Source organism: Diaphorina citri, unplaced genomic scaffold, assembly GCF_000475195.1.
Source record: "Diaphorina citri unplaced genomic scaffold, Diaci psyllid genome assembly version 1.1 scaffold265, whole genome shotgun sequence".
In the NCBI taxonomy this organism is placed as follows: Eukaryota; Metazoa; Arthropoda; class Insecta; order Hemiptera; family Psyllidae; genus Diaphorina; species Diaphorina citri.
In genome coordinates this window covers 33,436-47,802 of record NW_007377702.1, presented here as the reverse complement: position 1 = coordinate 47,802, position 14,367 = coordinate 33,436, and the positions used below count along the sequence as shown (strand labels likewise).

Here is a 14,367-nt window from a genome sequence, read left to right as displayed (position 1 = left end):
CACCTGCCACTGTGGAGTAGTGGTCAAGGTGTTCGCCTGGTAAACTGGAGAGCGCGGGTTCAAGTCCCAACTGAAGATTTTTTTTTTAATTGTGTTAAACATAAATGCTTGTCACAAATGTCGTTCCCCGCTTAATACAGTACGCTAAATTTTATGACTTGCCTTTCACTCGAACCACCAACCTCCAGATTGAAAGTCCACCGTGCCAACCAATACACTGAGGTTGGTCTTAAAGCTGAGGTATAGAATTCTGTCCTCACTTACTCGAGATTTTGTAATAGGACAATTAGGACAGTAATAATAGAAATCTCCAAATTTGAAGTTCACCGCACTAAAAACCATAAAGTTGGTAAAAAAACAAAAAAAAAAAAACAAGAAAAAAACAAGATTATTACCATGATGTAGGAACTTGCGAGGGCCTATGCTATTAGTGAGGGAGTTGAACACAATAGATTCAGGCAGAGGAATGTCCTGGTTATCCTGGAGGATGTGAGTCTGCAGCCATTCCAGACGGTCTGAATTTTGCTTCTCCCGAACTCCTTCATTCACCTGGGATTTGGAAGGAAACCAAGAAAAACCTCTTTAAATAATTAAAGAACGAAGGTCAAATAATAATGTTGAGACTTTTAATAAATTAAAGACTTTGCCAGCCAAGTTAGCTTGGTTGGTAGCGCGTCTGTCTTGTAAGCGCTAGGCCGCGGGTTCGATTCCCGGATTTTATCCTGATATGTTCTCGGAATGTTCGTTCTCCTATCCTGTCTTCCTTCTCTCTTCGATTTCGGGACGATAAGACCTTAAATCATTTTATGAATCTTACCTGAGTACAGAACTCTTCAGCTTTGGCCAGAGCTTCTTCCAGGTAGGGTCTGTCTGCATGTCCGGCTGGGGTGTGTTCAAGTATCTGTAGAACAGAAAAAGGAAGTTTTTTCCAAGATTACTTCATAATTTTCAAGATACACAAGTCTTTATTCAAGTCATATTAAGTTATTAAGGCACCTGTATTCCTGTCCTGCACTAAGGTCCAGCAATAACATCGTAGGATCATAGAGAAGTATTGGGAGTCACGTGGGAAACTTGCCCTAATGGCCAAGTTTCCAGCATTTGAAACTTTGTTCTTGGAACAGTTATCTCATTAAATTTGCTTGTGTTTGAAAATACATAAGACCTTCTCATTTGAGCATATTTATTCTTACCTTGCTAATAAGCAATGGATATTTGGTAATACGCTGCATGGGTTTGATCAGAAAGGAGCTCAGTGGCATTCCCTTGGTTCTGGGATCCATCTGACATTTCTTCGAGATGGTTTTGAACTCAGGACTCTGGTCGGTGAGCTTCTGTAGGAGAGCTGCAGCGCTCAGTTGACAACTACAGAATCGGACATAGGCTGTCATTCTAGGCAACTGAAAGAGAAAGAGTGAATTTCCGTGATTTATTGGCATCAAGAAAAGGAGCACTTTTTTATCCAAATTAGTGGAGAGGCCTTGTAACATCGATCTGCCCCATGATGAAACGATTATGTATTGATTTATTGATCCCCATGATGGAACGATTATGGAATGATTGATTGATCTTTAAAAGGATCAAGACAAAGGTAAGCCAGCATACACAAAAAGCCCACTCTGAGGCTTAGGTGTAGGGGCACCTGTCCCAAGGGATGGGTTAAGCTTATACGAATCTACAAAGGTAAGCCAGCAGTGATAGCCCTTAAGCCCACTCTGAGACTTAGATGTAGGAGCAAACAGCCCCAAAAGATGGGTTAAGGTGATAGCTTGTAGAATGCGCCAGACCTCAATGGATCACTGAAGTTAAGATCCATTGTGCATGGCTGGTATCTGGATGGGTGACCATGTGGCTCTTTACTTTACCAACTGTTTACTTACATGTTCACACAGAATATCTCCAATCATTCGTATGTCACCTTTGCTACTCATATCTCTGCGAACCCGTAGTGCCCTGAAATATTCAAGTCAGAGAATTATTAGTGTAACTTTATTAGATCAGGTTGGGCACTCACAAACCTAAAAAAAAAAAAAAAAAAAAAAAAAAAAAAAAATCATCGAATACGTTCCACCTTCGTCTCGACTAAGACAGCCTATCAGCAAATTAGTTAACAACAGGTACCGTACCCCAAAAATACGCTGAATAATTTCAGCAACAGTAAACTTGTAAAGTACATATTTGCTACAGAGAGAGCCCATCAGCAGATTGGGCTCTCTCGGGTTTATAGCTTCCCCTTTAAACCTTTTGGTCTTACCTCTGAACTCATCCGGGGAATAGTGACCCTTATCGAACACAGTGATACAGAGGACATCTTCCTGTACGTCCTTGATAAGGAACTGCATGGAAGAGTTCCACTTGGGCTCCAACGTGTTAATGCTGATGATGGAAGTGGTATGCTCTTGAGATCCCATGGTCACTTGACAGAATACTTGACGCTTGTGAGTCGGCGCTTTCAGTTTATAACCTGAAGACATAACAAGTTAAGATAGTGTTTAACTTCGAAACTCTCAGCGCCACAAACTGACAAAAAAAAGCATGACTTGTTATTTTTCGGAAATGGATGTTTCTAAACATTTCCCCTTGCAAGAGGGTAACTCTTGCAAATGACTTTGTCACTAACTATCGGCTTCTTATTCTGCGCTTTCGCCTCCTTTTCCTGTATTTGTAAAATAATTACCTAAGAATACGTAAATTTAGATATATATCTAATGTCATCCTTGGTTAAAATATAAAACATGGTACGTAGGACGTAGGATAAAGGTAGGTAATCGTCATTTGTTTCCTTCCAGTTGACAAAGATCTGACCGTGCTCCTCCCGCGTCAGGATTTTACTTTCCTTCAAAGGCTTTTCAAACACCTGTCGACAAAAAATGGTTTTCATGTTTGAAATCTGAGTTCAGAATTAGTAGTGAATGCCAGTTTGAATTGAAAATTCATAATATGGTTACACACAATGATTTCCTTCCAGTTGACAAAGATCTGACCGTGCTCCTCCCGCGTCAGGATTTTACTTTCCTTCAAAGGCTTCTCAAACACCTGTCGACACAAAATGGTTTTCATGTTTGAAATCTGAGTTCAGAATTAGTAGTGAAAGTCAGTTTGAATTGAAAATTCATCATACTTTTTCCCTCACACAAAAAGCCCACTCCGAGGCTTAGGTGTAGGAACAAACAGCCCTAGAGGATGAATTAAGCTTCTACAAATCTACATCATCATTTAAAGAAGATGTAAAAAAAGGAGTTTTCACAGAAATGAGACCTTTGGACGAAAATTAGTTTTGATCGAGGGAACTGTAACTGCAAAGGTGTTATCGCCCCGTAAATCGAAGAGAGAAGGAAGACAGGATAGGAAAAAGCCAGCCTTTCCGAAAACGAACATTATCCGTTCAGGATAAAATCCTTCCTCGGACGAGAATCTAACCCACGGCCTAGCGCTTATACGTACAAAGCAAACGCGCTACTAACCAAGCTAACTAGGCTGGCAAAATCAAATCCGTGGCACAAGGTCCGACTTTTACGCATGGGTATACCATTTGTTGAATATTTATTTAATTGAGAGCTTTGTACCGAATAACTAATAAATGGAAACTTCGTAAATAAATAAAATCAAAGGTATAATAACTAATAAAGCTCGTATTACCTCATGCACGATAGACATATCTTCAATATAAGCCTGTTCCGTATCTATGAGCTCACTGATGCATTGCTGTCTCTTCTTGTCCTCCGTGGAATGTGGCACATCTCCTTCCAAACTACCGTCATCTGGTCCAGTCAACAAACAACAAAAATCCAGTCAAGTCCAGTTTAAGAAATGCGAAAGCGGTATCGAGGTACAATCTTTTTCTTCTTCTTCTTCTTCTTAATTTAAAGATTTTAGCAGTGAATAACTTTCCTAAGGGTTTAAACTCGTTTCAGTAGGACATGGAAGGAGCCCCGAAATTACTGCCGGGTGTTCTAAGGGTTTTACACCCCAATTCTTGAATCACTGGGCACTGGTCTCTTGATCTAATAGGTTCGAGACACTGGTCTCTTGATCAAATAAGTTAGGCTCACAACTAGTTTCTCGATCAAATAAGTTCGAGGCGCTGATCTCTTGATCAACTAGGTTAGGGGCGCTGATCTCTTGATTGACTAAGTTAGGGACATTGGTCTCTCGATCAACTAGGAAAAGGTCGCTTGTCCCTTGATCAAATAAGTTAGGGCTACTGATCTCTTGATTGACTAAGTTAGGGTCACCACTAATTTCTCGATCACCTAGGAAAGGGTCGCTTGTCTCTTGATCAACTAAGTTCGAGGCACTGGTCTCTTGATCTAATAGGTTCGAGACACTGGTCTCTTGATCAAATAAGTTAGGGTCACAACTAGTTTCTCGATCAAATAAGTTCGAGGCGCTGATCTCTTGATCAACTAGGTTAGGGGCGCTGATCTCTTGATTGACTAAGTTAGGGACATTGGTCTCTCGATCAACTAGGAAAAGGTCGCTTGTCCCTTGATCAAATAAGTTAGGGCTACTGATCTCTTGATTGACTAAGTTAGGGTCACCACTAATTTCTCGATCACCTAGGAAAGGGTCGCTTGTCTCTTGATCAACTAAGTTAGGGTCTCTGATCTTTTCTCGATCAACTAGGAAAGGGTTGAACGTTGGTAGGTAGAATGGAGTAGGAAGAAGGATGGGTGAGAGGAGAGACGGATCTGGAACAAGGAGGAAAGTAATAGGACGGGAGATAATATTCGGGTATGAATGATTCTATCATCTGATGATTTACCTTAAACCTAGAAAAAAATCTTTTGGACAGACAAAAAACTTCCTGCAAAATCAAACTCAATTCTCAATCATACGTGCCATCTCAATGAGATTGAGGGGCACAAGGAAAAAAATTAGAACACTTCCATGGGAAGATGGAGCCCACTTGTAGTTTTAGATTAAGTATTTTTTAATTGAAATTAAAAAAAAAAAGTGTAAACTAAATTAAACTAGATAACATTTGTATTATGGAGTAATAATGTACGTATATTTCATGAGGAATATAATATGATAAATCGATAAATGAATAACGCTAACACTTTGATATCTAGATAACATTTGTATTATGGAGTAATAATGTACGTATATTTCATGAGGAATATAATATGATAAATCGATAAATGAATAACGCTAACTGTATGTTAACATAAAAGTCCGAAATGGAAATATGATTATTAGAAGGTCATATTGCTTTAGATAAGGTGATTCATACCAACTTCACATTACATTTCAAAAAACGCTTCAACATAAAATGTACTTTCATACATTTCAGACAAAGAATCGTTGACAAAGTCGGACTTTTTATATTGACATACGTTTTATCAAAATAACAATAAAGATGTTGGTAATATTTTTTTAACATTAAATACCTAAAACAAGTTTACCAATTAAATTAAAATTATATAAAATGACATAGTGAGTAAATTTGACTAGGTAAACATAATAATTAAATTAAAAAATTAAAATATGGTCTGTCTTTTGCAAATTAGAACGCAACGTTGCCAGCTTTAGCTTGGTATTTATATTGTTAATTATTTATCGCAACATGTGTGCACTGGCAACATTTCCCCACCTCTGCTCCCAGCATTGACATCTATAAGGCTCCCAGCCATATTGAAATTTTGCGAGGGGGAAAAACCCCGGGAATCTAAATTACAAAAATACAAACCAATCGGTTTATTCTTCAATCGGCAAACAAACATAAAAAAAAACCTACCTACATACGAGTAATATTAAAATTGAACCTAGAAAACAATACAATTAATTTAAAGTGATTAAAATAAAATACAACAATGAAATGAAATCTTTACAGGAGTTAACACAAGGTAACCCCCCTGTCCCTTGACCTTTCTAATGAAAATATGGAATGCAAAAAATTGCATTGTTGGTTTAGCTAGACTCTAGACAGCTCTACATAAAATTATTTGGATGAAAGATCTTGAAAAATAAAACACTAAAAAGCTTTAATTTGATTTGCCCTTAAAATTTGGGTTAAATTTGATTGACAAATACACAAAGTGCAATAGCGGATTTAAAATATGGGATGCAGCGACAAATGTTTACAGCCAGAGTTAGCTCACAATTAACCACAGTCTAACTAACCATAGTTCATAATTAGCCAAAGTCTAAACCACAGTTTATAATTAACCAATCAATATCCAAATTGGGCTTGTGTTTGAGACTGTCTAGAAAAATTTTGAAAGTTCGCTACCAGAGTTATTTTTTCAGTGAAATCAGCTACAAATATTTACCATTCACATTACTAGAAAACCCTTTGAAAAGAAGGAAAGTAAAAATCCAAGGGTGTGATAACGTTACATACATTTCATGCCCAAACCATTCGTTTTAGCAAGGTTCGTTTCGAATGGGGAGTTTTTGGGGAGGAACATAGAAATAAGAATGGTCGTGATAGACATATACAACTGACCCATATTATGAAAACTACTGCGGTAGAAATTAGTGGCAAGAGTTTATTCATGATGTTAGTTTGGTATTGGTAATGAATGGATTTTACACATGGTAGGTGAAAAATTTATTTGGATAGAAATAAGAATGGTCGTGATAGACATATACAACTGACCCATATTATGAAAACTACTGCGGTAGAAATTAGTGGCAAGAGTTTATTATTCATGATGTTAGTTTGGTATTGGTAATGAATGGATTTTACACATGGTAGGTGAAAAATGAATTTGATTTTATTTAGTTTGTGGTTTGGATTCTGGCTGTGGTACGGCTTATACGCTTATAATACACGATTTGGGTAGGTACAGTTTCAAGGACATTTGATTTCTTTTACTAATTTATTTTTTTTTTTTCTCATTCGAAAAAAAAAGTACATTTTGGGCCCGCTATTGGAATTCGATATCTATTATTTTAAAATTGGCTGTGGTACGGCTTATACGCTTATAATACACGATTTGGGTAGGTACAGTTTCAAGGACATTTGATTTCTTTTACTAATTTATTTTATTTATTTTTTTCCTCATTCGAAAAAAAAGTACATTTTGGGCCCGCTATTGGAATTCGATATCTATTATTTTAAAATAGAAATGAAAATTTAAATGAAACAATTCTCTATATCTTATCTACGACAGCAGGCCAAATTATTTACGGGATTTGAACCCAGATATTTAGAATACAAGCGTTTTTTAAAAGGTAAATAATACATACTAAATGGCGAGCTTAGGAAATATTCAAGTCAGAGAATTATTAGTGTAACTTTATTAGATCAGGTTGGGCACTCACGCTCATCCTTTGTCAGACCGCCACATACATTCCGGTGGTCGAAATGTGAGTGGTCGGCCTAAAGCTGTGTCCACACAGTCGTTTACGGGATTTTGAACCCAGATATTTAGAATACAAGCGTTTTTAAAAGGTAAATAATACATACTAAATGGCGAGCTTAGAACGTCGATTGAAATTGATCGACGAGGTGAATCTATGTTGTCGAGGCAGTGTGGACGGTTTCAGTCGACATCGATCGGCGGCCGTCGACTGTGTGTGGACACAGCTTTAGAGACAAGAATATTTAAAAATGTGAAAATTACTGGTGATAAATCACCTTCTAAACGTCAGCAGAACATAAGTACCTATTAACGCGAGCTTAGAAAAAAAAGGCTAAAATAATTAATACTACGAAGTGAAACAACAAACAAACAATCGACGAGGTGAATCTATGTTGTCGAGACAGTGTGGACGGTTTCAGTCGACATCGATCGGCGGCCGTCGACTGTGTGTGGACACAGCTTTAGAGACAAGACCAAACAGCAAGGTACGTGCCAAATTTAAGTCCTATAAAAAGTATAAGTTAAGTGTGAGTGTTGGCAAACCAAAAATGTCATTTAATTCTCGTTTAGAGACAAACAATACGAGATAAATATGACTAATATTTAAGTAAACAAAGAAAACTAATTTTCGGAGTCGAGTTTGGCGACCCATAGACTGTGAGTCGAGTGTGGGAACCGCGGAGAGCGTGGGTCCCTTTCAGTTTTTAGCCGGCGGAGTTAGAAGAGGAGATGTAACTCCTAGAAAAACATAAGAAACAGGGGCAGAGGGAAAGAGAAATGTAAGAAATTTTTAGACCAAACCAAAAACTAAATAAAAGCATTTATTTTAGACTCTTTTGCTTTTGTTTGTTAAAAAAAAAAAAAGAAAAAGAAATGAATGATTAAATGTGAGGCATGTCAGACTTCAAAGTTAAAGGTAAGAAATCTGAAGTGAATTAAAAAGCGATTAAAAGTAGAAGGCAGAATAGAAGCAACTAAACATGGCGGTGAAATGATAGCAAAAGAAGTAGATGTTTTGTGCAATTGTACCCCGAAAAAAATTCATTGTTGTTAAATACATGCGAAGTCGTTTGACCATTAAAGGCCAAAACGTGAAATGGGGAGTGCTAAACCGAGGCTTAGGTGTAGGAACAAACAGCCCTAGAGGATGAATTAAGCTTCTACAAATCTACATCATCATTTAAAGAAGATGTAAAAAAGGGAGTTTTCACAAAAATGAGACCTTTGGACGCAAATTAGTTTTGATCGAGGGAACTGTAACTGCAAAGGTGTTATCGCCCCGTAAATCGAAGAGAGAAGAAAGACAGGATAGGAAAAAGCCAGCCTTTCCGAGTAATTTCTCGATCACCTAGGAAAGGGTCGCTTGTCTCTTGATCAACTAAGTTCGAGGCACTGGTCTCTTGATCTAATAGGTTCGAGACACTGGTCTCTTGATCAAATAAGTTAGGCTCACAACTAGTTTCTCGATCAAATAAGTTCGAGGCGCTGATCTCTTGATCAACTAGGTTAGGGGCGCTGATCTCTTGATTGACTAAGTTAGGGACATTGGTCTCTCGATCAACTAGGAAAAGGTCGCTTGTCCCTTGATCAAATAAGTTAGGGCTACTGATCTCTTGATTGACTAAGTTAGGGTCACCACTAATTTCTCGATCACCTAGGAAAGGGTCGCTTGTCTCTTGATCAACTAAGTTCGAGGCACTGGTCTCTTGATCTAATAGGTTCGAGACACTGGTCTCTTGATCAAATAAGTTAGGGTCACAACTAGTTTCTCGATCAAATAAGTTCGAGGCGCTGATCTCTTGATCAACTAGGTTAGGGGCGCTGATCTCTTGATTGACTAAGTTAGGGACATTGGTCTCTCGATCAACTAGGAAAAGGTCGCTTGTCCCTTGATCAAATAAGTTAGGGCTACTGATCTCTTGATTGACTAAGTTAGGGTCACCACTAATTTCTCGATCACCTAGGAAAGGGTCGCTTGTCTCTTGATCAACTAAGTTAGGGTCTCTGATCTTTTCTCGATCAACTAGGAAAGGGTTGAACGTTGGTAGGTAGAATGGAGTAGGAAGAAGGATGGGTGAGAGGAGAGACGGATCTGGAACAAGGAGGAAAGTAATAGGACGGGAGATAATATTCGGGTATGAATGATTCTATCATCTGATGATTTACCTTAAACCTAGAAAAAAATCTTTTGGACAGACAAAAAACTTCCTGCAAAATCAAACTCAATTCTCAATCATACGTGCCATCTCAATGAGATTGAGGGGCACAAGGAAAAAAATTAGAACAATTCCATGGGAAGATGGAGCCCACTTGTAGTTTTAGATTAAGTATTTTTGAATTGAAATTCCTCCTCCTCCCATGACTTTAACATAGGAGGCCGGGAACCAACCCACTTGTCGCTTCTTGCCCTTAGCCTGCGTGTGAACAGAAAACAAGAACGTTATTTAATTGAAGGAACAAAAAGCGGCAGTATTGTCTTACTTTTTTATTATCTTTATTCATTTCCTAGGTAAGACGAAAAGGGTTAAAGTATTTTATTTTTATTTATTACTTTCTATTACTACAGTATAGCGAGCTATACTAGTAATGAAAGTATTATTTTTCAAGAGGTTTGGTAGACGGAACTGTAACTGCTAAGGTCTTATCGTCTCGAAAGTGAAAAAAGAAGGAAGACAGGATAGAAGAAAGCCAGCCGTTCCGAGAACAAACCTTATCCTTCAGGATATAATACGCCCCGGGCGGGAATCGAACCCGCGACGTAGCGCTTACAAGGCAGACACCCTACTCTCCAAGTTAACTAGACTGGCTCCCATTATCTTTAATCTCCTTTTAAGAGCAATTAACATTTTAAATTGATCCATTATATGATACATATTGAGATGATTTGTGTTTCTGATAATAAATAAATGGTTACAAAAAACGTACATTTGTATTCTACTCAGCTACAAAGTCTATTCCATTCCACTCACCTGGAGTTCTCCTTCCCACCAGCCAGTCGTGGTTTTCTTGCGAATCATAATGAGTTGTCCCCGAGATAGACTGAGTTGTTCAGAACTGGTTGCTGTGTAGGGAGCCAGGACTGTGGCTATCTCAGGCTTCTTACCCTTTGGAGTACCCGCCTGGAAAAGTAAACCAAAATGCACAGGTTTAGGGTCACATCAAACAAAGTGACAAGATACAACACACTCAGACTAAGAAAGAAGATGATCCAGAACTCCTAACAATCCCGCGGGACCCAGAACTCTAACAATCCCTTGGGACCCAGCATTCTAACAATCCCCTGGGACCCAGAAGTCTAACGATCCCTTGGGATCTAAGAACTCTAACAATACCTTGGGACCCAGAACTCTAACAATCCCTTGGGACCCAGCACTCTAACAATCCGCTGGGACCCAGAAGTCCAACAATTTCTTAGTTGTAGTTTATCAATCGGAGAACGACATTTGTGACAAGCATTTATGCTTAACGCAATAAAAAAAAATCCTCGAGTATCATTCCTTCATTAGTATTTATATACAACAATAATTTGTAAAATAATAATACAAATAAATAAAATTGATTGCGTGGTTAGTATTTAAATACACTACTTTTATGGTTTGATTTCAGGAATTTAAATTTCACTCATTGTTTTAAGGACTTTGTTTTCATAACAATTAAATTTATTTATAATCAATAAAATTAACTGTAGGTATTTAAAGTGTACAAAAAGTGTGAACGAACCTTTTCCATCTCGGACTCGTACGCCTGACGACTTTCTTCCAACTGGAGTGAGAGAGAGGGGGTGTGTGAGTAAGAGTGAGAGAGTAAGGGGAGAGAAGAATGCACACAATCACATTCACAGTGGTACACAGAAGCAGAGTGGGTTAATGGTGAGATGCGGAGGCCGGAAACAATACAATGGGTTAACAACAACAATTGGGTGAGAGGCAACACAGCAAGCGAGATTTTGGTTTAAATAAGAATAAACTAGTAGTTCTGTGAACTGTAGACCTCACTCAGACACTTTAAATTTCAAGGATCGACGTGCCTTGATTTTATAAACTCAAGTACCAAATTTCACCAAAATCGGACCAGGCAATCGCGTGTTAAAGTGGAACAAACAAACATCTAAACCAAATGGAAAACTCTCGAGTTAAAACGTAGACCTTCACTTCGTTCGGTCAATAGAAAAAAGTCCTCCTGATGACTTGAAAATTCAATTAAAGTCTGATTTAGCCCTAGGTCGCGGGGTCGATTTCCGCGCGGGGCGAACTTTAGCCTATACAGATAAAGTATCACAAAACCTCTTTTTTTATTAACAATAAAAAATTAAAATAAAACACCCCCCACTATTCCACTATTTTGGAAATTTTTCCACAAGAACCCCAAAATATAACTTTTTTTTTATTTCAATTTAAAATACCTAATAAAAAGAAACTTTTTTTGAAACTAAAAATTGATAATGACTGGTTATAATTTTGTCAAAGACCAATCATTTCTTTTTAGATGGCAGAAGCTATAGTAGAGAAGCGACTACAGAGCACATAATATCTACTGGGACAACACAACAATAATGGGTTAATATTAAAGAGAGAGAAAAAAAAAACTTGACTATACACAGCCATAGCGGTTTTGGGAGAGGGAGAGAAAGAGAGAGAGGGGGAGGAGACTAAAAAAAGAGGAATGAGAGAGAGAGAGAGAATTCGTTCGGTCAATAGAAAAAAGTCCTCCTGATGACTTGAAAATTCAATTAAAGTCTGATTTAGCCCTAGGTCGCGGGGTCGATTTCCACTATTTTGGAAATTTTTCCACAAGAACCCCAAAATGAAACTTAAAATACTGAAAAGAAACTTTTTTTAAAACTAAAAATTGATAATGACTGGTTATAATTTAGTCAAAGACCAATCATTCCTTTTTAGATGGCAGAAGCTATAGTAGAGAAGCGACTACAGAGCACATAATATCTACTGGGACAACACAACAATAATGGGTTAATATTAAAGAGAGAGAGAAAAAAAATTGACTATACACAGCCATAGCGGTTTTGGGAGAGGGAGAGAAAGAGAGAGAGAGAGAAAGAGAGAGAGAGAGAGAGAGAGAGAGGAGAGAGAGAGAAAGAGTTGACTATAAAAAAAAACATTAAAAATAATGAGTTATGAATTAAAGTGTAGATCTTCAAATCCTACAATCATATTCGTATCTACTCTAGATAAATCGCTACAAAGGGGGGGTACAGCCCCTCGCCTTCGAGGAAAGGGGGCGTTAATTTTCGTAGAATTTACCTGGGCAGCCGTGAAGCTTGAGAAGTCGGGGGTTCCAGATCGAGACCCGCCACTGACAGAAGAAGTCCGGGTGACCCCTTCACTCTTGGTGGGGGTGTCCTTGACCACCGGGGTGGCGGGAGTAGGGTCTACAGCAGCTGCTGGGGTCTGCAAACAGAACAGCGTTGTACATAAGTATCGTACTTAATCGTGAATTTATTTGTGTTAAAGCAGAGCCTTTTCACAACTTTTGTGGATATCGCAGATTACTAAGTTTCTCCTTTGCTATCAATTTTCATAGATCAGTAATCTTTTTACACTGGTAATGCCGCCACTGGTCGCTACTCGATTAAAATAGCTACTCAATTGTCCTCACGAGGCTAACTGCACCCCGAGTTCCAAGAGCCGAAAGAACTTCAACCCTGACGGGAATCGAACCCGGGACCTCTTCCATACACAAAAAGCCCACTTTAAGGCTTAGGGGTATTGGCAAAGAGCCCTAAAGGATGGGTTGAGCTTATATGAATCTACAAGTCCCTTACCTGTGCTTCATAGGGCACCACATAGTTGGACGGGAACAGACCAGTCCTGTCCCCTATGGTTCCTGTCCACCAATCATTTTCCTTCTTGGTCACGTAGATAACTTCGTCCTGGTTAAATGTGAGATCTCCCGGCTCCGTTGAATCATATGGGTAAGCCGCAATGTAGTATTCTGAAAGGAAAAAAAAGAAGTGAGAATTGAACCCGAGACGTAGCACTTACGAGGCAGATGCGCTACCATCCAAGCTACGAGTAACTAGGCCGGCTAGTTCTAAGTTTCAACTCAACGATCGATGTAGGTAGATTTTTTTTTCCTAGAGTTTAAAAAAAAGAGGTTTGACAGAGGGAACTGTAACTGCTGTGGTCTTATCGTCCCGAAATCGAAGAGAGAAGGAAGATAGGATAGGAGAAAGCCAGCCGTTCCGAGAACGAATATTATCCCATAAAAAAAAAAAAAAAAAAAAAAAAAAGAAGTGAGAATCGAATCCGAGACGTGGCACTTACGAGGCCGATGCGCTACCATCCAAGCTACGAGTAACTAAGTAGGCTGGCTAGTTCTAAGTTTTAACTCAACGATCTTCAAAGTTCACTTGAGAGAGTTCATAATGGGAAACAACAATAAGCTAATATCTTACCTCCTTCTACTACTTCAGCAGCTGGAACTGCACTAGGAGCAGGCGTAGCCGCTACACCAGTAGTAGTGCGGGAATCGAACCCGCGGCCTAGCGCTTACAAGGCAGACGCACTACCAACTAAGCTAACTAGGCTGGCTAGGAAGGTCGAGAGTGCCGAGACCCCCTCGACAGGGCCGCATCCAGGATTTTGTTAAGGAAGGGCTCGATAGTCCATATTGATGTACCGAGAGGGGGGGGAGTAGGAAAGCGCTAGGTCGCGGGTTTGATTCCCGCCCGGGACAGATTTTATCCTGAGCGGATAAGGCTCGTTCTCGGAACGGCTGGCTTTCTCCTATCCGTCTTCTTTCTTCGATTTCGGGATGATAAGACCTTAGCAGTTACAGTTCTCTCTATCAAACCTCTTGGAAAAAAAAGAAAAAAAAAGGCAGATCGTGACCCCGGCCACTAGAAGTTCGTAGTTCGTACCCATACGCTTCTGTTAAATTGCATAATATATTAGCATTGAGGCAGTCCTTGTAAAATGAAAATATCTGCTCGGCACTTGTCCTTTTAAGGAATTCCTTAGCATTCCCCATTTTGCGTTTTGGCCTTTAATGGTCAAACGACTTCGCATGTATTTAACAACAATGAAATTTTTTC

At 38.9% G+C, this 14,367-nt stretch overlaps 1 protein-coding gene and 2 long non-coding RNA genes across 3 annotated transcripts in view; 1 reads left to right on the top strand and 2 right to left on the bottom strand.

Annotated features, from left to right (window-relative positions):
* Positions 1-14,367, bottom strand: part of LOC103506839 (intersectin-1) — a gene marked incomplete in the record, with an annotated part of 67,617 nt that overhangs the window by 23,296 nt on the left and 29,954 nt on the right. The window contains 14 exon segments of the mRNA XM_026821819.1: positions 396-549; positions 818-901; positions 1,194-1,400; positions 1,881-1,966; positions 2,943-3,036; positions 3,640-3,781; positions 3,986-4,691; positions 8,662-9,405; positions 9,664-9,727; positions 10,283-10,432; positions 11,034-11,075; positions 12,575-12,721; positions 13,096-13,265; positions 13,729-13,774. Of these exon segments, the coding sequence (XP_026677620.1) occupies positions 396-549; positions 818-901; positions 1,194-1,400; positions 1,881-1,966; positions 2,943-3,036; positions 3,640-3,781; positions 3,986-4,691; positions 8,662-9,405; positions 9,664-9,727; positions 10,283-10,432; positions 11,034-11,075; positions 12,575-12,721; positions 13,096-13,265; positions 13,729-13,774 (2,836 nt within the window).
* On the bottom strand, positions 4,969-5,301 carry LOC113466427. Its single transcript, XR_003390816.1, has 2 exons — positions 5,160-5,301; positions 4,969-5,071 (listed from the first exon to the last, which is right to left on the bottom strand). It is a non-coding gene; the product is annotated as an uncharacterized LOC113466427 (long non-coding RNA).
* LOC113466424 lies at positions 6,420-6,848 on the top strand. The gene is made up of 2 exons (XR_003390813.1): positions 6,420-6,547; positions 6,704-6,848. It is a non-coding gene; the product is annotated as an uncharacterized LOC113466424 (long non-coding RNA).